At 38.8% G+C, this 27093-nt stretch overlaps 2 protein-coding genes across 3 annotated transcripts in view; one reads left to right on the plus strand and one right to left on the minus strand.

Moving 5' to 3' along the window:
* glt1d1 (glycosyltransferase 1 domain containing 1) overlaps positions 1-15998 on the plus strand; it is a 42792-nt gene extending 26794 nt beyond the window's left edge. For both annotated transcript variants that reach the window (XM_082188445.1, XM_082188444.1), the window contains exons 9-12: positions 6742-6785; positions 7069-7189; positions 9144-9242; positions 14720-15998. In XM_082188445.1, coding sequence (XP_082044571.1) covers positions 6742-6785; positions 7069-7189; positions 9144-9242; positions 14720-14866 — 411 coding nt within the window. In that variant the 3' untranslated portion in view covers positions 14867-15998. The remainder of the gene's footprint in view (positions 1-6741; positions 6786-7068; positions 7190-9143; positions 9243-14719) is intronic.
* Positions 15999-16032: 34 nt separating this feature from the next.
* The window catches only part of LOC309512701 (transmembrane protein 132D), a 47636-nt gene continuing 36575 nt past the window's right edge, over positions 16033-27093 (minus strand). The window contains exons 6-9 of the mRNA XM_082188407.1: positions 22865-23070; positions 21625-21889; positions 21321-21512; positions 16033-18471 (exon numbers count right to left, since the gene is read on the minus strand). Of these exons, the coding sequence (XP_082044533.1) occupies positions 17089-18471; positions 21321-21512; positions 21625-21889; positions 22865-23070 (2046 nt within the window). The 3' untranslated portion in view covers positions 16033-17088. The remainder of the gene's footprint in view (positions 18472-21320; positions 21513-21624; positions 21890-22864; positions 23071-27093) is intronic.

Raw genomic sequence — 27093 nt, forward strand, 5'->3', positions numbered from 1 at the left:
GGTATTTTTGTTCCACCATATTTGTATTCTGTCTAAGACAGCCCATGGAACCATATGGTAAAAAGTTGTGAAATTTGGCACACTGATTGGACGGGGTCTAATGGTGTGTTCAAGTTGTTCTAGGAAGTTTGTATTAACAAGTTGGGAAGTTTATGGAAGTAGAATAATGTCAAATGTTTTTGAAATAAAAAGCCTGTTGAATTGCACTACTTGAAAAAAAATAGGCATTGCATTAACCATGCTTGCATTTTAATGCATTGTATTTTTAGTGCTTACATTTTTATGGGCTGAAATTCAACATGGTTGAATATTTAAGCTGTGAATATTTCAATTAAAAACATTTCAAACACCTTTTCATTATTAAAAATTCAATAATCCATATTCACCTTTCATATTTCACTTCCAAAATATTCAAACTGTTTAAAAATACAACCAATAATATTCAACAGGCAATTTTCGGTCCATTTTATTTCGCTTTGCAAATTCGCTTCCACAAATTCAGTGGTTCAATTTCGACAGTAAATTCAACATTGACGTCCAGGAACTGCAGGAAAAGCAGTAGATTGCCGAGCACACTCTCCATCTGCTGTTAGTCGACCTCACCATCAGGTGGTGCAAAAGCGCGTGTTGTAGACGGAGACATTCATTCATAAAATGAAAATGATTATCTGTGTCAGTATATGCGGAAAAGATGATAAACACACAAAAGCTGTTTATGTTTCATTCAATAACTTCATTGTTACTTTCCCTGTGTATTCTACATGTCATCAGCTTTCTCTACCATGAACAGGATTATAATCGGTTTCCCTCAATACCTCATACTCAAGGATGATCACTTTTGATAGTGATATGAAAGACCAATTTTGCACCTTATTAGGGAAGTAGGCTGTTGGCTATTATTATAGGCTACAGGCAAGAAGATGGACTCAGAATATGAACTTAACGCGCAAAGTTTCATGCTGAGCGTTTCGTGATATACTGGCATAAAATCAACACATACATATAGTATGCATACGTGTATTGCATTAGCTTAAACTGTCACAGCACTTGCATATTGTTGTCCTATTGTTAGTTTAACTGTAAATCGCTTTGGATAAAAGCGTCTGCTAAATGACTAAATGTAAAAATTGGCTTGAAATTGGACATTAGCACATTTAGGGACCGTCTCTAAAGTTGCATACAACATTGGCATACACGTTTCTAACTTCAATAGCAAATTTAAATTTATTTGAATAAATATAAAAAATCCAAAGAGTGCGCATTATGCCTGACACTAAATGAACACTTTACAGTTGGTTTTATGACTGTAAGTCGTTCTATTCAAATGCTATCGGAGTTAGAAACGTGTATACCAAAGTCGTATACACTTTAGAGACTGTCCCTAAATGTGCGAATGTCCAACATCAAGCCATCTGTATGCCAATCTATCACTGGGAAACGCTCAGCATTAAGCTTTGCGCGTTATTCTGAGTCCATCTGCTTGCCTGCGAGTTTGGTCTTTTACATCACTGTAGTCCATTAAGCTACGTTAAGCGTTGTATATGTCCAGCAGGGGAATCCTTAAGTATTGAGGGAAACCCTAATAGCCTGCATGCAGCACATCGCCACAATATAGGCTAAAGTTAAGGCAACTAAACAACCAAGAGAAATATATGTCAACCTCAAAAATGTAACATTGGATCTGTATATCCGCATCGGGGAATAACATTATAATCTCGTTCACGGTAGAGAAAGATGCATGTAGGCTACACAGGAAAAGTAACCGTGAAGACACTGAATTTAACATAAAACAGCCGTTATAAAAATCACAAATACACTTACATTGCTGTAAATGAGTTTTATGAATGAAATGAATGACTTGTTCTAACTGTTGCTGGTCTTCAACACGCGCTTTTGCACCATCTGCTGGTGAGGTCGACTAACAGCAGATGGAGAGTGTGCTCGGCAATCTACTGCTTTTCCTGCAGTTCCTGGACGTCAATGTTGAATTTACTGTCGAAATTGAACCACTGAATTTGTGGAAGCGAATTTGCAAAGCGAAATAAAATGGACCGAAAATTGCCTGTTGAATATTATTGGTTGTATTTTTAAACAGTTTGAATATTTTGGAAGTGAAATATGAAAGGTGAATATGGATTATTGAATTTTTAATAATGAAAAGGTGTTTGAAATGTTTTTAATTGAAATATTCACAGCTTAAATATTCAACCATGTTGAATTTCAGCCCATAAAAATGTAAGCACTAAAAATGCAATGCATTAAAATGCAAGCATGGTTAATGCAATGCCTATTTTTTTTCAAGTAGTGCAATTCAACAGGCTTTTTATTTCAAAAACATTTGACATTATTCTACTTCCATAGAAGTTGTAATTACGACGTCAGGTGCATTCAGATCATTTTGGTCAGAGCCAGATGGCATGTGCCTTTACTGCAAATAATACAACAGCCATTAAAATGATTAAGTTCTCTCATAGTGAGTGCAATTGAGCTCTATTTCATGTCTTCTTGTGCTTGAATATTTAAATTCGAAACTTTCATTTGTGTACACTCACAATAACAACAAAACTCAAACAGCTTTTGCTGAAAGCTTTCTGCATCTCGGTCTCCATGAACTACCTTCTGGAGCACATCACAAAAGTGAATTGAAACTCACTCATACAAGCATAAACTTGCCTCACATGAATATTCTATATGTCTATAGAAAGTTTGAAATGTCTAGTTTTAAATGAACCAATTTCAATATTCTCTGATTATGTAAAAGTACATTTCTCTCTATTTGTGCACTGTACTGCCGAGATGGCAAGTCGGCATTGTCAACTTCATTTTTGCAGCCGACACTGACTCACTGAACATTTCACTAATTTATTGGTAAACTAGTGTTTTCTAAGTCTCCTTGCTGTTTTTTCAGACACATTCATAATCATTACTTTTGCCGGCGCACTGCAGCAAGCTTTATGTGTTTGAGTGTAAAGTAGAAGTAAAAATGTATCTGTAAAGTATAAGGGTGTCACGATTTCGATTTTAAATCGAAATCGATAGAAATTATTGCTCAATCTCGATTATCGAATCAAAAAATGGAATCGTCGATGCTGCCACGCCCTATATGTCACGTCAGCTCGGCTTGCCTGTAATAGGTAAAACTCCTTTTCCTGAGAATATTGAAGCCTTTATTTTAAAACGCATTGCAGCTGCACAGCGAGAGCATCATAGCTCGTCTGAGCGAGCTGATTGGCTTTGCTGCGGCAACTGCACGAATCTATGGCGAGTAGGAGCGCTTGGCGCCCTGCCAACCTCGAGCGCGCCAATTTGGACGCGGCTGAAGTGTATACATTTTGAGAAAACTCGCCAAAGGACTTTTGGTTTAAATCGACTGAAGCGAAGTACCTGATATGAGCGAAATAGCACGGCAAGGCAACGCAGTACTCGTTCCCTTATCTCTAAGGGAACCGAGGTTACGCAAGTAACCAAGTACGTTCCCTTACGAGAACATTCTCTCGTACTGCGTTGTAAACGCTGTGGGAACCCAATTTAAAACGCTGTGCTATTCGCCTGTGACTGCTCTGAGGAGTCCAGGGAGCCCCGGGACTATAATAGGTAATAGGTTATATTGTTTAAGTTTCCAATTGACTGAAGATATAAGTTATTGTTACATTATGTTGTTAATAAACGTTTTAAATTTGACAAAGCAGTGTGTGGTACATTGCGAACAAAGGTCAGATATTATTATATTGCATACAAGTCTAAAAATGGCATAGCTTGTGCTTTAAAAAAAAAAAATTTGTTTAAATCGAGAATCGAATCGAACCGTGACTTTAGAATCGAAAATGTAATCGAATCGAGGATTTGGAGAATCGTGACACCCTTAGTAAAGTAGAAGATTTTTTTTCCCCCAAACCACTTCAGCGGAAATCCCGCCCTGCAGCTGATTCTAAGGTTTTCATTGGTCATGTCAATCGTCACTGTAACCTAAACCAATTAAATCAGCTGCAGGGCGGGATTTCCGCTGAAGTGGTTTGGGGGAAAAAATCGCGCACATAGTGCAGGTGGGAGGAGCGTCGTGTTCCGGCTACAACTGAGTTCCCACGGGACTTCAGCGCGAGACTACAGCTAGCCGTCTAAAACACTATTTAGGTGAGTTTAAACAATGGCTAAGTTGCTAAACGCATCTTGTTGTCATGTAAGGGCCCTGTTCATGTTGGACAGACATTTTAATTGCATTTTGTGTCTGTTAAGAGGCACAAAGACACTATTTAGGTTAATGCCCCCATAACTGCCGTTTTAGCTGAATGGGAGCTCTGGGCATTAACTGTAACAGTTCCGCGTTGCAAGCACCGATCCGGTTCGTTTTTTTTTCTATAGACAGTACTCACAAAGGTAAAACGATCAAGATTAACTTAAAAATTCACCGGAGTTCTCCTTTAAATGAATAACGACATTGCCCTAGTTTTCTAAGCTATAAAAGGAAATAAATGTTGCCAGAGGATCATATAAATACAATATTTGTCATACTGCTGTTTTGTTCTTCCCATCTCTAAATATTTTCTCATTCCATCCATTGGAAAAACTACACATAAAATTGTTGTCTGAAATCCTATAAACAGCATTTGCACAATATGAGCCAAAAAAAAAAAAACAACAAAAAAGAATTCCTACGCCAACGCCTTACATTGTTCCTTCATGCATTTGAACCAGTCCCACCCAGTGCCTGCCGACAAATCCTGTCTACTAACTCGTGGTGGCTTCATGGTTCCTTTATTTCTTCCTGAACTTCAGTACCTTGAGTATTTCAGTGTGGCCTATTTCTGCAGCCACCCATCCTCAAGCCCCAGCAATTTCACCACAACGACGTGATGCTTCCTTCTGCCACAAAGTGACTTTTGTTTATGTGCTGTGATGTTTCTTTTGAGATCCACACATCAGGTGTAGACACATTTTCCTTTTTCTTGTCTATTTGCGTCTCCAGTGATGTTCAAAGGCTTTCTTGTTTGAGTGTGGTTGGCTCCGGGCAAACCGATGACACTGCCAGTTGCTTACATGTTCTTGTAAGCTGTGGTGTGTTTTTGTTTGATAAGAATATCTGGAGAGTGGTAAGACTCATTGTTTCTTTGGGGAGGGGAGGGTTCATATTGATGACATCAAATGGATCCCAGATGTCTTGTGTCTTTTCCGCCTCCTTTTGGTTTGATTTGAAAATATTATTTAAAGCTGCATTCCTAAAACATTCTGAAACTTGCCTCTTTAATTACTGTACCTGTTTGTAGGCGTTTCTAATTCACAGCAACTAATACATTTCATTTAAATTGGGTTTTATTGGTGGTTTCTCATTTCCAGTGAGTTTTGTTATTTTAAATGTGATTCAAGATGTAAACTTGTTGTTGAAAGGACACAAATATGCTAACTTTTGAATACATTTACACTCACAATACTGAATCTTTTCTTATATTTAAGTGTTAGATAACCAATGTTGAGAACATTTTTGATTGGTTTCTTTTGCTATATTTTCCTTATTTTGTGTAAAGAGTTTTTTTTTTTATTTTTTTTATTTTTTTATTTAGCACTGCCCTTTAGAAGCTAACTTTTTATGCAAATATATTTTCATATATCTTTAAGGATCTTGGATTTTAGGGATTTGTTCCATGTAATGTAAAGCTATATTCACCCGTTTTAAACCTATTTTCAGTTTTTCATTTAAAATCTAATATAAAGATCGTTTAAAAGCTTTATTCTGTGCTAAATTGCTCTTGCATATAGTTCTTGACCTTATATACTGTGCTCATTTGGGGGATGATTAAACAGCATCTCCTGTGGGAATGACTGATCACACGGTTTGCTATTATCCAGTAGCTTTATTTTAAGCATTAATCTCTAATTTTGCCATCACTATTAGATTCAAATGTGCATCAAATATCACATTTCACTTAGAAAGAATGAATAGGCAGATAGTGGAATCAAAACAAACAGGATTTGTAGAGAGGCTGTGCCACGCTCACACGCTCATATCATCTTTGACCCAAATTGCTGCGGCCACCCCGGCCAGCTAATACACGCAAAGCCTTCATCGTAATGAATCAGATTGAGCAACAACCCCGCCCTGACCCTAATCTCTGGAAATCTATGGGATTTTCGAATGCGTTTTTTTTTTCCCCAAAGACAGCTGGCCATGTAGGAAATTATGATCAGTATGAAACGTTGTCTTGTCCACAAGCCATGATTTGGTATTATTGACAGGATTTTATAGGCAGGCAAAAAGAGCAAGAGGAAAAAAAATCAACAACATGGGATTTGTGCTCTTTATTGCTTATAAGCAAAGATAAGCCATAGGAACTTCTGCATAATAACGAAAAGACATTCATCTCATTTCTCATCACAACGCGACCTTAAGTTACTTTTCATGTTGCCTCTACAGGACATGGCCCATGAATCTTGTGTGAAAAAAATGTACATTAAACTTAGTTGTAGTGATGCTGCAGTTTTTACTGTATTTTTTTTATGATTATTATAAGACTTATTTAAAAAAAAAATCAAACTGATTATTTCTTGTCTAATTTTATTCAAAACACAATATTCAAGAAAAGAACGTAAAGTTGCTTGGAGACCTTTTTGTTTTGTATTTTGTTTTATTTAAAGTTGAATGACATTTACATTTTCTGCAAATCTTACCCTATAAAGTAATATTTCAGCATTTGGGTGAATATTTTCTTTGTAAATGTATTTCATTAAATATGTGATATTTCATTTTAGATAGATCCAGTGTTTACCGCAGAGGTTGAGGAGAGTGTCAAGAGGTAAATATCATCTCAAATCTTCATCCTCCTTCCTTGATCTGCTCTTTTTTACTTTCATCTCCCTCCTTCGGTCTCAAGTACTTGATCTTCAAAGTCTCAGTTTCTTATTGCTGCCACTAGACCCCACACATACGCATGGAAACATTCATCTGCTTTTTTCAGTATTTCTGTATCATGAATCTTTCCAGTATTTTTTAAATTCCCTTTTTAAAATAAGGGAATGCCCCCTTGTAAACTGTTCCTGGATGTTTTATAACATATTCATGAGGTTGTGTGTGTGTAGGTCTGTTGGAGTGTTTCTGGCAGCTGATTTGAGTCAGGAGGAGCTGCATTCTGCCATGCAGAAATCATTTGCCCTGGTCAACTCGTCTCTCTCAGAGGGAATGTCTGCTGCCATCTTAGAGGTTTGTCAGGAAGAACTAATTTATTAAAATCTGTTTTACAAACCGTTCTCGGCTTGGATTTCTCATGGATTTCTCTGGTAGAATGTGTGTGACGTCGCCACTCAGGATTGGTCACTTGTCTGTTACCTGGATAAGATTCTCTGTAGCTGGCCAAACATGCTATTTAAGTAGTGTAAACACAAGTTTAAAATAAAATTAAAAGAAATATCTGATCATCCTCCATAACGTGGTCACTATTTACATCTCATACCATCTGCAACTCTTCCGTTACCAAGACAATGACTGACGCATTTGTATTACATTACAAAGAGCCCCACAGTGGCGTACTGGCTGGGCCGGATCAGCACAGAATGGCACGGTTAAAGGTGCTCTGAGCGATGTCACGCGTTTTTTAGGCCAACATTTTTTTTGTCACATCCAGCAAACATCTCCTCACTATCCGCTAGCTGCCTGTCCCCTGAACACACTGTAAAAAAACGCGTTCTCTGTAGACAGCCCAGGCGCCACAAATGGCAAGAAAAACAAACTGGCCCAGCCTGGACCACGAAACATAACAAACAGTGTTCCAGCCAATAACCGACAAGAATGATTTGGGGGTGGGGGTTAGGGGGTTAGTGCGCGTGCACATGAAGGGGGGTGTGGGGAGTGGAGGAGAGCGAAGCATGAAGAGGGAAGTTAGCTAGAGGAGAGATGTCCTAACAACGACTAACGTTAAAATTGTATATTCTTGAGAATTTTGATATGGCTGACACACGACCAAAGAGACAATGTTCCGATGAACAAATAGCAAAGAATAGGGAAAAGGAAGAAGGATTGCGAAGTCCCGAATTTACATCGGAAAAGCGTTCAAAAGGTGGCGAGAACTCCGCCGGCAGAAGGGCTTCCAATCCGAAATTCAGGTGGCTCTGTTTTTGCTGGACAGGTGGGTAAATCCAGTTTGTTTTTCTAAATGGTTTCAGGAAGCACGGAGGGGAGGGGGAGGGGACGGGATGAGGAGGAAGGAGGGTCGAGCTAGCCTCCGTTTTGTTTGACAATACTTCGATCGTCAACAAGAAGTTATGTCACCCAACATCCCTTGGAGCACCTTTAAGCAACAAGAACGGTTTGGCCCGGCGGTGGAAAAGTGGCTATAGGTATCTGGATACAATATGCGTCACATGACTAAATGTGTCATTATTTTCACAGTCCGCAATACTAAAAGGAAATGGCATTGTCAAATGTATGCACTTGGTAGAGCGTCTTTAAAATGCTGAGTTTCAGTCTCAGTCCGGGCAGAAGGCCAAAACGCATAGAAAAAGATGAGTTTCCGGATGTATCCAGATTAGTGTAGATGTATCCCTAATATTTGGTTTGTCCAAGAGAAACCAGTCTGAACAATCATTATTTTTGCTATTGATGTTGATCTCAATACTAGTGCAGGAATCATTTCCAGCAGCTTTGAATCTGTTTGTTTTGCCCGTTATTAGATAGGATATTATGACCACAATATCATTATGTGGATCTAGTTAATCTGTGTTCAAACTGACCAGATTAGTTCAACCCCCAGTGGGATTAATGTGCTAAGTAGCTGTTATCATATTTTCCTCAACAGTTCCACATCTTTTCATTATCCAACAAATGTGAACAAGCCTAGATCTAAATGGACAATGTATCTACAGAGAATTGAAGTTGAAAAGGTTGTTGCAATTTACAAGAATTTAAAAATAAAAAGGAAAAGCTTTGTAAATGCAATCATCTAGCCCATAATGCTTGATTGCTATCTTACAGTGAATGATCCTGGAGGTTGAAATGGCACTCAGAATATCACAGTAATGGATTGAATTTCCAGGAAGCACAAATACAGATAGAAAACCTTGAATGCTCTTAAGGCGCTTCAGATAAAACTGGAAAATGAATAAATGTAAATGCATTGTGCACAAGGCCAATAATGTATTGCAATCTGATGTGTTTTTAGGCAATGGATTTAGGTTTGCCTGTTTTAGCGAGGGATGTTCCTGGAAATGCTGCAATAGTTGAGCACAAGGTCACAGGATTGCTGTACTCAAGCCCTCAGGTAAGATTTACAAACGTTTGGATTATTACTCTGAGTTTAATTTTAATACAATGAAATCATATCACAGTGTTTTTGTCTGTTACCTCTTTTCCATAGAATGTAAGTGATTGTGATAAAAGTATACAAAAGTAAAATGTATATTTTCCAAGGGCCAGATTTACTAAACAGGGCAAATTAGCACTGATGGGAGTGGACAGTTCTGTGTGTGATCTACTGACGACACGCATATTAAAGGGGTCCTATAATGCCATTTTTGTACAAGCTAATATGATTCTTTAGGGTCTAAATTAAAAGTTTGTAATATACTTTAATAAAAAATGATCATTAGTATTGTAAGAAAACACTCATTTTACCTGGTCAAAAACAGCTCTGTTTTCAGCACGCCTTTTAAGTGCATGTGTCTTTAAATGATAATGAGCTTTGCTCACCCCGCCCCTCTGTTCTGTGCGTACACCGTTTGAAATAACACAATAAAAATAACGCGTTGTTCATTATAAACGTGGGATTATGAATTATATTGAGAACGCCGTACATAGAAAACATGCCGTAATGTACCCTGAGTGTAAACCTTAGCCGCATTCATCGTGAAGCGTGCCGCAAGCGATTTGCAAAGATTAATATAAATATTAATATAAAGGTTAATAAAACGTTACACTCACTTCAGTTATTCTGGAGGTGCAGCAGGAACATGAATAGTTGGTACCGATCCTTTTTTCAGGAGCAGCTTCTTAGAAAATAACCAGCTTTATAACGTTACTGATCCTCATTTGTAAAGCAGTCTGGTGTGTGAAATGATTCGCGCAAACATGAAAGCATTGACGTTGATCGTGGGGAATATTCCCTTCGAAAACAAACTCAGCCACTGCGTCTTCAGCGTAAACACTTCAAAATGACTGCTGTGTTCCTTATTGCACCCAAGAACAGAACACCACAATCGCTTAGACGCCATTCTGCTCATAGACAGTGCTCCAGCATGTCAACAGTGACCGCGCCGGTCCGCGCGGAGTATGATTGTCAATCAACAATCGTAGGAGGGGCGTCCGACCGTGTGACGTCACACAGTCGAACGGCTTGATTTGAGATGGGGGAAAACATATAAGAAGATAAAAAAATAAACACTGGATGGATTTTTATCATTTTATGATGGTTGTGTACAGGCACTGCCAACACACATTTCAGTACAATCAACTTGTAAAAGTGCATGTACCATTATATGACCCCTTTAAAGAACACAACCGGATCATTTCCATAATGACCAACACAATCTACCGAGAGCAGCGCAAATTCAGCGTCTGGTTTAAGACGTTTTTTTGGGCGGTAAATAACGGCGCAAATACCAGTAAATTGACTAGCGCAAACCTTAGTAAATCACTTTGCATGATTAATTTATATACTCTCCTCCCATAAATTTTGTGTCTGAAAGGGAAACTCCTACTAATGTATATGCAATGAGGTCAGCTGCAAAAATAACCCTGTCCACGTCTGTTCAGCGCTCATATTTCACTGTGTGTCTTTAGTAAATCCTGACAGTAGTTTTTTAACACCAAAAGAGGGTTTGCGCTTGCGCAGACTGTTAGTAAATTAGGCCCCAAGTCTTCGGAAGACATATGATTGGTCAATGTGAAAAACACACTGAAATTTTTCCCTCCACTGTATCGTAAATCTCATTAGTGCAGTTTGACTATGCGCAGATTCAAATTTGCCACGTTGTGATTGGTAACGAGATGCACAAAAACCAAAGATGTTTGGCATAATTGATGTCGAACCTGATTTTCGATGCATTACATTTCAATATGTGCAAACGTGAATGAGACGAAAGGAAAGATTATCGTTGAAAAACAACTTAAATTTCAGCCTGTTAGTCACATAAGGCTATTATGTGACTTTAGAAGACTTGGAATATATGAGTATAAAGACATACAGGTTTGTAATGCTTTGATTTTAACCTTTTTATTCTGTTTTTTTTTTCAAAATTTTGTTACAACTTTATTCTAGAAATCTTTTTTGGCACTAAAACGCTGCTGTAAAAGAGAGAGTAGTGTTGTGTTTTGTAGTGTCGACTTCCTCTTCTTAGCACCGTCTCTATCTGCTGGTGACTAAGCTTTAACCTGTTTTGGGTCTTTAGGGGGAACAGACAGACTTAGCGTTTATTGTACCGCCGTGCTAAACGGCTGAGAGGAGTTCAAGGCAGCTTTAAAGGTCAAAGGGCAAAACTTCTATCCCTAAAGCAATCTGCTCCTCGGAACAATTTCCAACCAACCATTTATCTTGCTTATCTCAAATGTATTAAAAGCAACAGCGGATCTGAAAATCGCAAGTCTCTGGAGAAACACAGGAAATTGTAAATGAAAGCATTGATATTTGTTTGCAAGTCAGGGTGATTGTGGTTGGCATGATGCCATTTGGAGGATTAAATGTATTACCGTAGTGGTGAAATGCATTTCCTATTGCACTTACTATTGTCCCATACTAGTGATTATTTTCACACAGATCATATACAGATAAAAAGTCAACAATACACTACCATTCAAATGTTTGGACTTGGTATGATTTTGTAATGTTCTTGAAAGAAGTCTTCACCAAGGCTTCATTAATTTGATCAAAAATACAGTTAAAAAACAAAACAAAAAACAACAACAGTAATATTGTGAACTAGTATTGCAATTTAAACCAACTGTTGTATATACAGTATATAAATATATAAAAACTGAATATCCAGCATCTTTACTCCAGTCTTCAGTGTCACGTGATCCTTCAGAAATCGTTCTAATATACTGATTTGCTGCTCAAGAAACATTTATTTTTATTATCAGTGATGAAAAGAGTTGTGATGCTTAGTATATTTGTGGAAGTTATGTCTTTTGGTATTATAATTGGTCAAATAAATGTCTTCACTGCAACTTTTGGTCAATTTAACACACCCTTGCTGAGTAAAAGTTTTAATTTCTTTAAATTAAAAATACTGACTCTGAAAAACTGTTTAAACTGTTATATACTCTCTTTGGGCCAACATTTTTGTCTTAAGTGTGTCAAAATTCTAAGAATGACAACATTTTACTCTTATTCCTAGACTTAAGACTAAGTGTGATTCATAAAGGTTCCTAAGTGTTAAGACTTGGTCTCAGCTCCTAAATCATTTAAGAGAACTGGAGAGGTATCCTAACATAGTTAGGAGTAACAAGATGACAGCAGAGAGGAGGAGGACACACACTTTGTGAAAAAGATCAAATGTATTGGAGTTATGTATATTATAATATGATGACAGGGAGTTAAATAAACGATACAGGCTTGATCGTAAAGGTTTTCTTTGTAAGAAATGTAATAACTTATCCCACTCTACAAATCAATGCTCTGACTGCAGCAATGAAAGATAAATTAAACAATGTACTAAAAGCATAACTTCACAATATGCTTACAAAATCCTTTACACATTTTTAATAATATTTGGATAAAGGTTGAAGATGTTAATAATGTCCCTAGGCTGGTCAACACTTTTGGCCACTACTGTGTGGCAGTTCACTGACTTTACAACTGATCTTCAAACCATGCAGCAAAAGCAAGCCACTTTTATGAGGATTTCGGGCTTCCCTGGAGTCCACAACACTTAAGTGCCACTTCAGTCAGCACTTTAGAATCAGTCTTAGACTTAGCTGAAAGTTGCTTTTAGATTCTTTATAAAAGTCTCCTACTCTTAGACAAGTCATACTTTTTACTGAGAATTTTTGACACTTAAGTCAAAGCTTAAGACTATTCTTAAGAGCATTTAAGAGAAGTTTTATACTTTGCAAAATCTGCTGAAATTTTGTGTCACTTATTAAATACGCCTAGCAGCTTTTTTTAGTGCCAAAGATTTAACCATGAGTCACATCTGTGCACTGTGCTAAGCCTTGACCTTTATCTTGGTAAGTAGCTAAATGAGAGGTTTAAGACTGGACTATATATTGTCGAACAAAGACTATCGTTGAGGCTTAAAAGATCTCTGATGATTTGTTAGGCGCTTCACTACACTAACAATGTCAGAAAATATCTAGTGAATCAAAAGCGACAGAAAGACATTTATAATGTTACAAATCATTTCTATTTCAAATAAATGCTGTTCTTTTGAACTTTCTATTAATCAAAGAATCCTCAAAAAATGTGTCACAATTCCCACAAAAATATTAGGCTGTTTTCAACATAATGTTACTTGAACACCAAATCAGCATATTAGAATGATTTCTGATGGATCATGTGACACTGAAGACAGGAGTAATGGCTACTAAAAATGTACCTGCTATTTTTGATGTATTTTTGATCCAATAAATGCAGCCTTAATGCTGATATTTAATACTGAGCATAAAATACTGATAGTTAGTGTACATCACTGGTAACAGTGATCAACTGACTCCATTATCCTGCATATTACACGGTTATACCAAATAGCTTGACTCGAACTACACCCAAACTCAAGTTGCCTTCATAAAGAGCCCAGGCACTTCCCACCAGGCCACATCTCTGTCAAACGTACTCATTTACACTCTGGTTTCATCATGGTATTGTGTCAAGGGCAGAGGCCTCGGATCTTTCATATGACACAAAAACTCTTTGCCTTTTCCACATGGCTTCTGTTACCCTGCTGAGCTGAAAGAGGTTTATAACCCGTTTAAAGCCAACTTTAACACGAGTCTCCCATGACACCCGTGGTTAAGAGTAAATAGCAGGGGGTCTCTGGAAGCTGAAGGTGTTTTAAGTCGGGTTGAAAGACAAGTTGCAACATGGGCAATTGACATGATGAGTAATTTTACTGTTCTCAAAGAATAAAGTTTTTATATTTTCACCATATGGATTGGCAGCAGTTTTGTCCATAAATATAAAATGATGTTCTTCATTGATGTTGCTTCATTGATTCATTTCTTATGCTCAACCAAGGTTGCATTTATTTATTTAAAAATACATTAAAATCGATAATATTACGAAATATGTCTGCAACTTTAAAAAAGGTATGTTTTTCCTGTGATGCAAAGCTGAATTTTCAGCATCGTTACTCCAGTCTTCAGTGTCACATGATCCTTCAGAAATCATTCTAATATGCTGATTTGGTCCTCAAGAAACATAACTTTTTATTATATTATTATTAATATTATTTTTGAGGAATATGTGATGCTTGCCGATGTACTCATAATCCACCTCACTAAATAAACATACTAAAAAATTTTTCATTAAAAATGTAAAAAATGTTAACTCAGTATAAAAACCATTACAGTTATGGAATGTCTTCATAATGATAGGTGTACCAACATGTGTGTGTGTGTGTGTGTGTGTGTGTGTGTGTGAATAAACTCTTTGAAAATAGGTAATTTTATGGAATTTCATGGACAACAATTTCTTTATATTCATATACAAATCCATTGCAGTTGCTTAAATCCAGTGTAAATCCAAAAAACAGCTGTGCCATCTGAAACCTTTTTCAAAGAATTTCAATGTTCTTGTTTCCACAGGAATTTGTAAGCATGTCCAGCAAACTTCTGGATGACCGTGAGCTCCAGGAAAGACTGGTGAGAAATGGAAAGAATTACATTACAACATGCCACAACCCAGTGAAGGAGAGAATAACCTATCAGAAACTGGTGGAGACTCTTCATTGACAGTATGATGGGATTAACATTTGTCTCAGGTCTTTAAGAACTTTTAAAAAGGGGAGGGCTTTGTGCTCTTTTTTTTTTTTTTTTTTGAGCATTGGAGTCTGTATTGCATATTCCAATTGGAAATGCAGGCCTCTCCCATGACTGTAAAGATAACGGTGGCCAAATACTGTATATTTTTAGGAAATGTTGACTTTCACTAGGTATGAAAGGGACACACATTTTACTATACTGTACATATATTCAGTGCTTAAATGGCAATTTATGAGATCTTAGAACAAGGACTGGTGATGGATCTGGATTTTTTGTGAAAAAACCCCCAAACAAACAAACAGCTGTGTGTTTGCATGGTGTTTGCCTTCTTTTATTTTGGCGTGATGCTTGTTGGTAGTGAAGATTGGGTATAAAAGTGCAGTGCCAGTGTTTCTACAGTAGTTGTTACTACAGTTTTCTAGGTTAAAGAATTGTTGAAAATTTCTAGCAAGAAAGAGTCCTCCTATTGGGAGGATCTCAGCTTGAATTACACAGACAGCTTGAATTCATGTGTGCATATGTAATATGAAGGGACAGACTAGACATATAAAAACCTAAAAATGGCGACTATACTTGATTTCTCTCAACAAATGTAAAGGGAATAGCATTTTCCGGAGGCTTGTGGGAGATCCACTAAAATAAATGGCGGATCCAGTTTCAGAGGTGCCACATCCAGCTTGTTCTGGCACAAATTATGCCCTGCTTTTAACTGTAGTAAAAAAATTAAAGCTTTACATTTTTTTAAACTGCCATGGACATGATTTTCAGGCTAAATAAACTCCAGAGACAATCTGTCAGTCATAAGCTGATTCAGCTGCCAAACTCTCTAAAGCTCATAATGAAGAACAGTGATGTTCTCCTTACAATAAATGAAACACAAGATGGTTCTAATGGGCACATTTTACTCTTGGTTGGATTTTTTATTTATTAATGTATGTTTGTTATGGGATTAAGGTTGTGTTTGAAGGTTTTGCTAAACATATAAAATATTTATTAACTAAGACTGTATGTCTCACATCTTAAACCATGACTTTGCATGATTGTATCTTTGTTTAATTTCATATATGGCACAATAAAATTAAATATAAACATTTTATACAAACATCTGTTGATTTTCTGTTCAGCAAGGGATAACATTTGCATTTGTGGGGTGTCAGCTAAATGTTTGCAGCATAATATCGTCAAACCATGGTAAATTGTGGTAACATTGGCCAAATCAAACTTTGTGGTTGTGTGGGGTTTTTATTTTTACCATAATTTTCATGTACCTCCAAATCTGGATTTACCACAAATGTTTTTACCAGTATTAAAGCCTGCAAAGACTGCTTTACATTTAAGTATTGAAAGATCACGGATTACAAAAGATAAACTACCATTCATTTATGATGAAATAAAATGGTTTCTATTTCTTATCATCTTATCAGGACCAAGCACTGAACACATGGCTTTATCATGTGGCTTTTTAATGGAAAATGAAACAATTGACTGTACATACAAATGCAGGGTGGTAAAATATCTTCAAACAAAGTGAACTGTTATCTATACAATAATCACATGCGCTTTTGTATAAAAAAAATGGAAGGATGCAGAGTAACAAAGAAACATAAGATAGTGACTCAGTGTTTGGCTCTAGAGAAAGATTGACAATTTATCTTAAATCTTTACATTTTCTCAATAAAAACCCATTGAGGAAGACAAAAGATGAACTTGGCCAATTACCTCAAGGTAGTTGTTGTTTGGGTACTTTTAATAATAATAATAATAGCAAGATTGTGTTCTCTCCTTTTTGCCATGATCAGTCATTGAGGCAGGATCAATTTAAGTCTTTCAAGTCACACCTTGGCCATATGAAAGCCATGAAGCTGTGCTGATTATCTTGACCATAATCCTGTGTAGCACGGAACAACAGAACAACTTTCCAAAAGAAAGAAGGCATTCGGGTGATGGTATAGAGCAGGGATTGGGCATCTTTGGCCCTTGAGGTCCACTGTCCTGCAGAGGTTAGATGAACCCTAATCAAACAAACTTGAAAAGTCTAACCAAGGGCTTCAGGAAAACTTGAAAATTACAGACAGGGGGGGGGTTGATTAGGGTTACGGCAGTGGACATTGAGGGCCAGAGATGCCCACCCCTGGTATAGAGATATACTGTACACTATGGGTGCATAAATCAGGCTGCATGTGAGCCTTCAATCACAGTTGTTGCAATGATTCGGCAGCTGATGCCTCAGGTGTCATACAATTGTCCTCCTTTCCCACCCAGTTAATGCCATGTCCATTCTCTTGTGGTAAAGTTTTGGGAGAAGTTTGTCGATCCAGTGATGTGAAGGTGGTGAACTGGACCCTTTTCCTCTTACTAGTGGGTGAGTGTAGGGACTCACTTCGGACTGGTCTTGCCGCAAGGGATCCTACACACCCAACACTGGAGTCATTTGACACAGAAGACACCTGGCAAGAGGTCCTTCGAGTGATAGTGCCACAGGGCTCTGTATTGGGTCCTATATCGATTACAGACGTGTTGTGAGCATCTTGCTGTAACGGATTTCCAGTGACGTTCATAACCAGCTCAGCATCTGTTCCCAGCCATACCCAGTCATGCCGGTGACCAGTCTGCTCAGAAACTTGAGCAGGCGTCTGCTTGTGCCGAAACTTAACCAAGTATGATACACAGTTTACCATAAACACTACGATAGCCAAGCAGAAGACTCCCAGTAATGCATACATGCCGATCTCCAGGTCTGTAAGTGGACGGTTTGATAGTGGACCCTCAATGTCATCATCATCATCATCTCCATAGTCATTTTTTGGCTCCTGATTGGTGGTTTCCACTTGGGGAGGGTAGTTATTGTAGTTCACTAAGTTCCCAGAAGCCTTCCCGGTGCTTAACATTGAACCCTCAGGAACTTCATTACTACTCCAGGAAATTCCTGGGCGATCATCGCTGCCAGCTTTTCCCGTACTAAAGAGATTTCCACTGTTTAAAATATTCCCAGGTTTACTGACTCCAGCCGAGGCATCATTAGCCCGTCCTATTCCTAAATCATTTGCGATGCTACCAATGGTCGAGTCTCGTGCTGTCGACTTGGCTGTGGTGGTGATCTTCATCAAGGCACTTTCCTCTTGATCAGACTCTGAATTTTTGCTCGAAACCTGTTCTGGTTGCTGCAGCTTCTTCTCAGTTTCCGCTTCTTCTCCGTATTCACCTCGCTCACTGCTGTTATCTTTCCCAGTGACACCAGCAAATAGTCCTGTGCTGTTTCCCGTGTCATTATTATTGATACTGCTGTTTTCAGGACGTCTGCTGTTTGTCTTGAACTTTACAGTTAAGCTCCCACTGCCAACAGCTAAAGTGCTTTTACGCTTTGATTTCTGACAGACCTCACAAATGGTCATCTCAGCTCTCACCAGTGTCCCTTGGCCTTCACCTTCTGCCACAATAGTCATAGACGACTCCTGCACAGAGATCACACCCTCATCCAGCGATGTCACAGCCAGGCGATAGTGAGTAGGGTCATAGATGTCCAGAGGAGTGAGGGAGCCATCGCTAAATTGTAGCCAGGAGCTCACCACTGCCTCCTGTAATCAAAATAAAATTGAATTTTAATTAATTAATTATTAATTAATAAAATTTATCTAATTAATGCTTATTAATAGTTAGTTTGGAAGTTTAGGTATTGGGTAGGATTAAGGGATGTAGAACCAGCTTTTGCTCTCAACGAAGGCGGTCGCATTTTCTTACCCTCCTCTCCCTTATCTCCCCTGCTTTGCTCCTCTCGTCTCGTCTAGTCTACTTGTACTTTGAGAGACTCTCTCCGCACTGCTCTCCAAACTAAGAAATTATGGAATTGATCAACTGGTCTCTCAGCGCAATTGACACCATCTTCTCGACGAGAAGCTTGGGTTCGGGGGAACCTGACTGCCCTGCCGGAACGTTTGCAGCTGGCTACACGATGGACGCGTGGGGGAAGTGGCGGGTCGTGTGTCTGGCGGCTCTTTCCGTGGAGGACATTGAAGACATCTACCTATTCGGAACCATGATAACAGGTTTTCTGCTGTTTGGATTAGGCATTGCCCTGGTTTATCGAGGAATTAAGAAGACGGTGACAGCTGTCCAAAACCCCATAAGGCTGCCCGTCATGATTGAAGCAGTGGGCAGAGCTGTCAGCACTCAGACTGTGACTTTGGTGACTTTGAACCAAATATGGATAACATCTTGGAGAAGCTTACAGCTTTGCAAAGGCAAATGGATCGTTTCGGAGACCAAAATGGACCAGGGGCTGCGTAAATTGGAATGCAGCTACTCGTCCCAAGACCAAACAACCCCAATCTTATCTGCTTTCGGCCCCCCCTCAACCAGCACTGGCCTTGGCCGAGGCTGCTGCTGGAACTACAACTCCCCCGGTGGAGCACTGCAGCGTGACGCTCTTGCGTTCCTTCCCCCATCCCCCACAGACACCTGCTGATTGTTGACTCTGTCTGGGACCTGATCAAGGCTGTCTCCATAGCAATTGCTGTGTTTCGCAATGAAATCCTGCGGACTGAGGCTAGATTAGGATGCCAGACGCAGCGGCTCTCCAGGCCTACACATACATGCACTACATATATACAGATATGCAATCACCACCCCATACCCTCATCCCTCGCCTTCGACGCTACATACCACCAGTCTGGCAGGCGGGTCCGACCAGCGCCGAAGAATGGCTGCAGGAACCGGATGGCTGCTTGTCTGTGCTGGGTTACCTCCATCCCCAACTATCCTCCCCTTTTGCAAGTCTTGTGTGTTCATGTTGTGTACTGATTATGTGCCAATGTTGCTGAGGTGTTTTTTACTGTTCCCAAACTGGACTCCTTACAGGAGCGTAGTCTGGGGGTGGCCTTTTTTTTCTCCTCACCTCTCCTCATGTTATGCTGTATTCTTTCCTAAAATGCTCTGTCTTCCTGTCCTGTCTACCCCCTTGTCATATTGTATGTATGTTTGTATGGACAGGTTGATGGCGGAATTTCGCTGGTACTTGTGACTAGTGACCAATAAAGCTATTCATTCATTCATTCATTCATTCATTCATTCATTCATTCATTCATTCATAAGGTCATGCAGAATAACACATTGATATGTGCTTTATAATTACTAATAAACAGCCAATATGCTAGTAATATGCATGCTAATAAGCAACTAGTTTATAGTGAGAATTGGACCCTAAACTAAAGTGTAACCATTAAGTTATGCAAAATATAAATGTATTATTTACAAAATAGCTAGACCCTAAAGGGAAGCTTCATTTTAGATAAAACTGCAATCCTTTTACTTTCAACCAGTTGCCAATTCTAATTCTAAGGTTCTACCAATTCTAGTGTAGTTTTTAAAATGTAAATATAACAAATTTAAAATTGTATTAAATATGTATTGCTTGAAAGTTATAAAACCAGACAAATCTGCGTTTTAACTGCATTTACACATGCCCCAAATTTTACTTAAAGGAGAACTCCGGTGAATTTTTAAGTTAATCTTGATCGTTTTACCTTTGTGAGTACTGTCTATAGAAAAAAAAAACGAACCGGATCGGTGCTTGCAACGCGGAGCTGTTACAGTTCATGCCCAGAGCTCCCATTCAGCTAAAACGGCAGTTATGGGGGCATTAACCTAAAGAGTGTCTTTGTGCCTCTTAACAGACACAAAATGCAATTAAAATGTCTGTCCAACATGAACAGGGCCCTTACATGACAACAAGATGCGTTTAGCAACTTAGCCATTGTTTAAACTCACCTAAATAGTGTTTTAGACGGCTAGCTGTAGTCTCGCGCTGAAGTCCCGTGGGAACTCAGTTGTAGCCGGAAAAAGTGCGCGTGATTTTTTTTTTTTCCCCAAACCACTTCAGCGGAAATCCCGCCCTGCAGCTGATTCTAAGGTTTTCATTGGTCATGTCAATCGTCACTGTAACCTAAACCAATTAAATCAGCTGCAGGGCGGGATTTCCGCTGAAGTGGTTTGGGGGGAAAAATCGCGCACATAGTGCAGGTGGGAGGAGTGTCGTGTTCCGGCTACAACTGAGTTCCCACGGGACTTCAGCGCGAGACTACAGCTAGCCGTCTAAAACACTATTTAGGTGAGTTTAAACAATGGCTAAGTTGCTAAACGCATCTTGTTGTCATGTATGGGGCCCTGTTCATGTTGGACAGACATTTTAATTGCATTTTGTGTCTGTTAAGAGGCACAAAGACACTCTTTAGGTTTATGCCCCCATAACTGCCGTTTTAGCTGAATGGGAGCTCTGGGCATTAACTGTAACAGCTCTGCGTTGCAAGCACCGATCCGGTTCGTTTTTTTTTCTATAGACAGTACTCACAAAGGTAAAACGATCAAGATTAACTTAAAAATTCACCGGAGTTCTCCTTTAATGTTGCAGTAGAAAGTGATGTTGAATGACCTGTTTAGGATGGCTGAGCACTTCCTGCGTGGTTGCCGTGGCGCTGATGGCTCGGTTACTTCCTGTGCTGAGCTGCAGGCTGAGTGTGAGACCACTGACCAACTGCAGTCCCAGTTCAGTGATGGTCACTCGATCATCCACAACCCTCACTGTCTTCTCTGCCAGGATAGAGTCTGACAGCGGGGAAAGCACCTGAACAACGAGAGACGCCTGGTTAATAAGGCCAGCATGAGATCAATATCGATGTATTAGTAGCCTGGTCCATTACACTTGTCGTATCCAGACCGATCCAATTGAATTTTACCTTTATAGATGTGGTGCCCACATCTTGTCCCGACAGCACCCTGCCTGCCTGCAGACGGGCAATATTAGGGTCCTCCACCTTCATGAAGTACCGTACCAGTTTAGTCACATCCACCTGCCAGTCAGAGCCCAGGAAGAAGGCTTGTGGCTCCCGGGGGTCTGATTGCTCTGCCACAAAGTGGGTGAGTACTCGAACCAAAGCATGCTGGAACTGCAGCATACAGCCCCGGCCCTTACGCTCTTCCTCACTGTTCCAGCCTGGTTTGCTGTCAGGGACATACAGGCGTTACTGATAACCCACTTATTCATAGTCATGTAACTCCATCTGTCACCTTTCATTGTTTTCATAACAGCTTAGATAAGGCCTTGTTTGGAAAATAAACCACATGCACACATTTATATAATTCAAACAATGTTCATAATACCTTCAGAGCAGTGCAAAGCAGTGGTGAGCACATATCAGACACTCACTTGATTGGATCAAACTGTGAATTAATGAGGGGATGTTTCTACCCAATGTAATCCATTATGCAATAGTATTTAACCCACTCATAACCTTACACAATCTTATGCACAATTTTTCCACAATTCATAATCCACTTGAGCCTGTCTAAAAATGGACTTACAATTTGAAAGCATTTTCTGGCTATAATGTTACAACGCGAGACAATGACAATTGTAGCACCATTTACCGTTTCTACAGTTTAAATTGAGGAGTGCGTCAAAACAACGGAGCGCTTCACACCACAAACGCTCAGAGTCGTTTATGGTAATGATCATTCAGTGCTATATCCACTAGTATTTTTATCTAGCGGTTTAAGCCCTTTCTGCTCCATGGACATTGTTTCTCTCTCCCGCTAAAGTCGCCAAAGCACTACAATAGATGCAGATTACGCGGTTATTTTAACAGTAGCAGAAACACAGTGATCAGTAAAATAGATTGATATTTTGGCGAAGAAAACGAGAATGTAGCAAATATATATTTATGACATATATCATACATATATGACTCTGACCGTTCAAAACAGGCTTGTGACAAGACTACATTTAGCATTATTAATCAGCATGCAAAGCGCATTTCATAATAAACAATATTATAATTGGGGAAATTTGTGGATGGCAAGGAAAGAGAACTTAAGTTTACAAATAACTTTCCTGCCCATGATGAGAGAACAATTTTTCAGAATAAATGCTATCACAATTAAGACATTAATTAGAATGCTGTCATTGTGTGTTTGTACCTCTTGGTGGACATGATAGGGATCCTCCAGCTCTTGATCTGACTCAGCTCTGGATCAGACACCTCTATATCCAGTGGCAGACGAGGGAACCAAACCCTCATCTCCAGCTGAGCGCTCAGGTAACTGTAGGTGAAGTTCACCAGCATCCTCACTCGCCCCTGGGTTTCTTTTCCATTCACGTAGACAAAGTCGCATCTGTCAGACACCTGAGGGCATCCAAAATTGTTTTATGTTATTTATAACTCCTGGTGCACAGGCTGTTTACACTGTAGTTTTCATGTTTTGCTGGATTTGAATGGACTTTTGACTGTGTAAGAGGATTTGTTGGTGCTTAGCCCCAGTACAAATATGCATTTTTGGGACCACGTATAATTTATGTTCAGATCAGCATTTAAAGTTTTATAACTACTTGAGATTAAATTGCTTTGAAAGAAAGAAGTAGTGGTTGATCTTTGCCAACTCCATGGCCCTTACACTGCATTTTTGATGTAACCTTTAGGTGTTTACTGTCACTTTTGAAATATAAAGCATGACATCTGGAGACTCAAAGACACTTAACCATTCAGCATGGGCTTACCAAATGCATGCCGCCACATGATTAAATCAAACGTATAATTTATGATGCAATTACATTTTAACAAGATTGAGGAAGGCATACAGGGGTGACTTTGACCAACATCATGGTGAGCAAAAGCAAGTTAGCAGAGTAGAGTATGCACTGCATTTATGAATTAAGACGTATAGTGTTTGTGTCACTATGGCTTGTGTTGATTGGCAGTTTTACACATGCACAGCTCTAAACACCATGATTACTTACATATACAGGGTTTACATGGATTGCAAATGACATGTTTATGGATGCATATGAGGTTATAATCCATAATACAGTATTTATGGTATTTATCCTATTAGTTGACTAACATTGCTATCCAATGCTGAACATTTCTGCAGAATATGAATATCCTTTATTAAATCCTACACATCATCCATGTCTAACATGTTAATTTTATTCTTTTATTTTTCTTTGATTGAACTATCAGTTCCAAATAAGAGTGTACTAGTTTCAGCTCTGTATAAGATATTTTACCATCCCTCAAAACCAGTGTAGAAAATGCCAAAAATATGAGTAGATTCCATCTGGGCCTAGTAGCAGTAGCAGTGAAAAGCAGCAACATGACCTTCTCTAAGGCCATGTTTACATCTGGTATTAAGATGTATTTTGGTTTTGGTCGATCGGATCACAAATAGACGATTTACACCTGGTGGAAATTTAAATATAAACGCGAAGGGAGACGACGGAAATGCAGAGAGCAGCAGATTTCGTTTCTGTTCTGACAGCAGCAAAACCACGCGTGTCAGAAATCAGGAATGGTGAGAGAACATTGTGCTTGGTACATTTTTCTTCTTCAAACCAAATTGGGTCTTCAGCCGTCGAAGTTTAAATCCCGTCTGGCTACTACGCTTCCCATAATGTTCACGCATTAGTTCAGTAGGCAGAGAGTAGGCGGTCTTTTGTGGCTGTTTGAACACATTCGACCACATGAGCGTTTACAATGCGGAATCAATCCGGTCAAATGCGTTTTCGACTACCTCTGGAAGTGGTCGAAAGTGGACAAGCTCAAAACATTTTAGACCCCGTTTACACCTGTATTTAGCATAGTCCACTTATGATCAGACTGACAAAAACGCTTAATACTAGGTGTAAACGGCAAGTTAGTACCCGAATGACCAGTAGTTCTACCAATCACATTTGTGCCGAATGAAATATAAATACTGAATGTAATATACTGTACTGTAAGTATTGTTTATGTGTCATGTTTTCATGAAAATATTTTGCTTTAAAAATAAAATGAACAGTTGGATGCTGTCTAGAATGTAAGTTTGTGCTAGACAGCAAGTGAAGCCTTTGTTTATGCCTGATACATTCACTCTGATGTGAAGCACAGCACACGCACCTCAGAGGCTCTATATATACTAGCATTCCAAAAATGACAGGCAGCAGCATAAAACAGCAGGGAGAGGAAGTGAAGAAATTTACATTTACCCACCCAGGTAAAATATTAATTGTTTACTGGTACAGAAGTTGCATAACCTGAGGAGACAGTGATGGATAGATGGCCTGGAGGATTTGAAGAAAATAGTAAACTATTTGTGATCACCATTATTTATAAGCAGTCCTCTTTTTCAGAATACTTCATTCTGATTGGTCAGCCATGTTATTTATTTATTTTTTCAATGATTTTTTAAAAGTCCAAATGTAAGTGTTTTCTCTCACTCCACAATTGGTGCATTTCACAAATTTGTTGTTACCAACATACTTCAAATATTTGTGTTTGCCGAAACCATAGTTCTGAAAACCATTCACAAAAAGCATCACAAAGTTGTTTACGTAGAACTACAACTCTCGACCTGGTTAGAAGCATACAGAAGTTTTTTTTTAGTTTTTTTTATGACATATGGACTATATAAATAGTTCATGATCTGAAGTACAATAAGCAAGCTAACATGCAGTACATTCTAAATCTTGCCACTCTTCCATATATATACAATTTTCATTCTGTCTTTTTTAGATTGTCAAGAGAAAGAAAGTACTGTTTTTGAAGAGAGCGTTTGTGCGAATGCTCCAGTACCCCAAGGGAAGCCTGGAATAAGATGTAACAGGGAGCCCTCAATGGGATCAAACATCTGTAAATAACGCAATACAATGGAGAACAAAACTTGCAAAGCAGTCCTCAGATGCCATGTTTGTTATTGTTATTTACAACAATAATCTGACATTTATTCGATCTTGAAACCAAATAATTAGAAGAAGCTATTACTCTGCTTGATGTAATTAACGACAGTTCTGTGTTGAACCAACGTGGTTCAAAAGAAGGATGTGTGACTTCTATGATATGATAGTTCAGCAGCGAGTTGTGCCATTGTAGGGAAATGCATCCCAGAGTGGGTTTCTCTCATCGCTGAGGTGAAGTAAAACCCAGAGTGGATCTGGAGTGGAGTGATTATTGAACACTTTAGCGGCATCCGAAATCGCATACTCTCTTGAGTAGGTACTTATTTTTAACAAGTTATTACTTCACGATCGCTAAAACAATATGTACAATATAGTATGAATGTGTGTAGTATGAATGTAATCTGGATGTACTACATTTGCCATGTTGTCTACCAGCGTCAGTTACGCTTCACTGCCATTCATAAATCCTCTCCCGTGGCCTCATGGGATAGTAATGTGTCCATCGTACGCACACTTCAGAATCTCGCCCGAAGAAGTAAGTCATCTGGGTAATTGGGACATACTTATTTTGCCACATACTGTTTTTTTCCTACTATAATAGGGAAGTATGTGATTTCGGATGCAGCCATTGAGTGAAAGAGGTCAGTCCGCTCCACTTGTATAAGCTTGTTTATCCAGAAAGATTTTTGGTTTTTGGTTTGTGTGCTGCTTGCAGGGCTTGATGAACTATTTGCATTGGTGGAGACTAACCTGTCTTGATATAAATTAATTTAAATTAAGCAATATTAAACATTGTTCCAAACCATATGCTGTTATTGTTTTAAATGGAAATTCCCAAAAGTAGAAAAATACAAATACACAGATTTGAAGATTCTGCACACAGCTCTTTTACTTACAGCAATTCACACTGTCATTGCTTTGTGAAGAATTTTTTTTTTTTAAATAAAACAAGTGACCCATACAATCTGTGAGACATAAAGTATTCTGAAGCCATATGATATATTTCAGCTTGTGTTCCTCTATAAAATAACAGCACATTGGTTTGGAACATGAATTTTCATTTTTGGGGAACTATTCCAAACATGAGTCTCATCATGTTTGTTGCTCATGTATAATCTATTAATCTTGTTTTAAGTTTGGATATATTTATTTTACTGAGGACATCAAAGTAAATGCATTTCTGTGTAATTCTAAGAAATCAGGCCAGCAAGCAGTGTTGTCCTTGAATGAGACACAGCTGAAGTTCTTTTAAGTCTCTCATCTTGGCTGTAGTCACAGTATGGTGCTGAGCTGTCCTTTCAGATTAAGCCCTCAACAAAGAGGATACAGCCCTCCTGAGTGAGGTCAGAGCGTGGCTTAATGACTTTGAGAGGACTGTCACAAGAACACTCTAAGAGTGACAGAGGTTGCATACACAAGAGAAGACTTTGAGATGTTCTTTTGAGACCTTCTATCACTTCATGTCTGACAGTAGCCCTTTTCACACATACAGTCT

The sequence above is a fragment of the Leuciscus leuciscus genome (assembly GCF_965113295.1).
Source record: "Leuciscus leuciscus genome assembly, chromosome: 13".
NCBI lineage: Eukaryota > Metazoa > Chordata > Actinopteri > Cypriniformes > Leuciscidae > Leuciscus > Leuciscus leuciscus.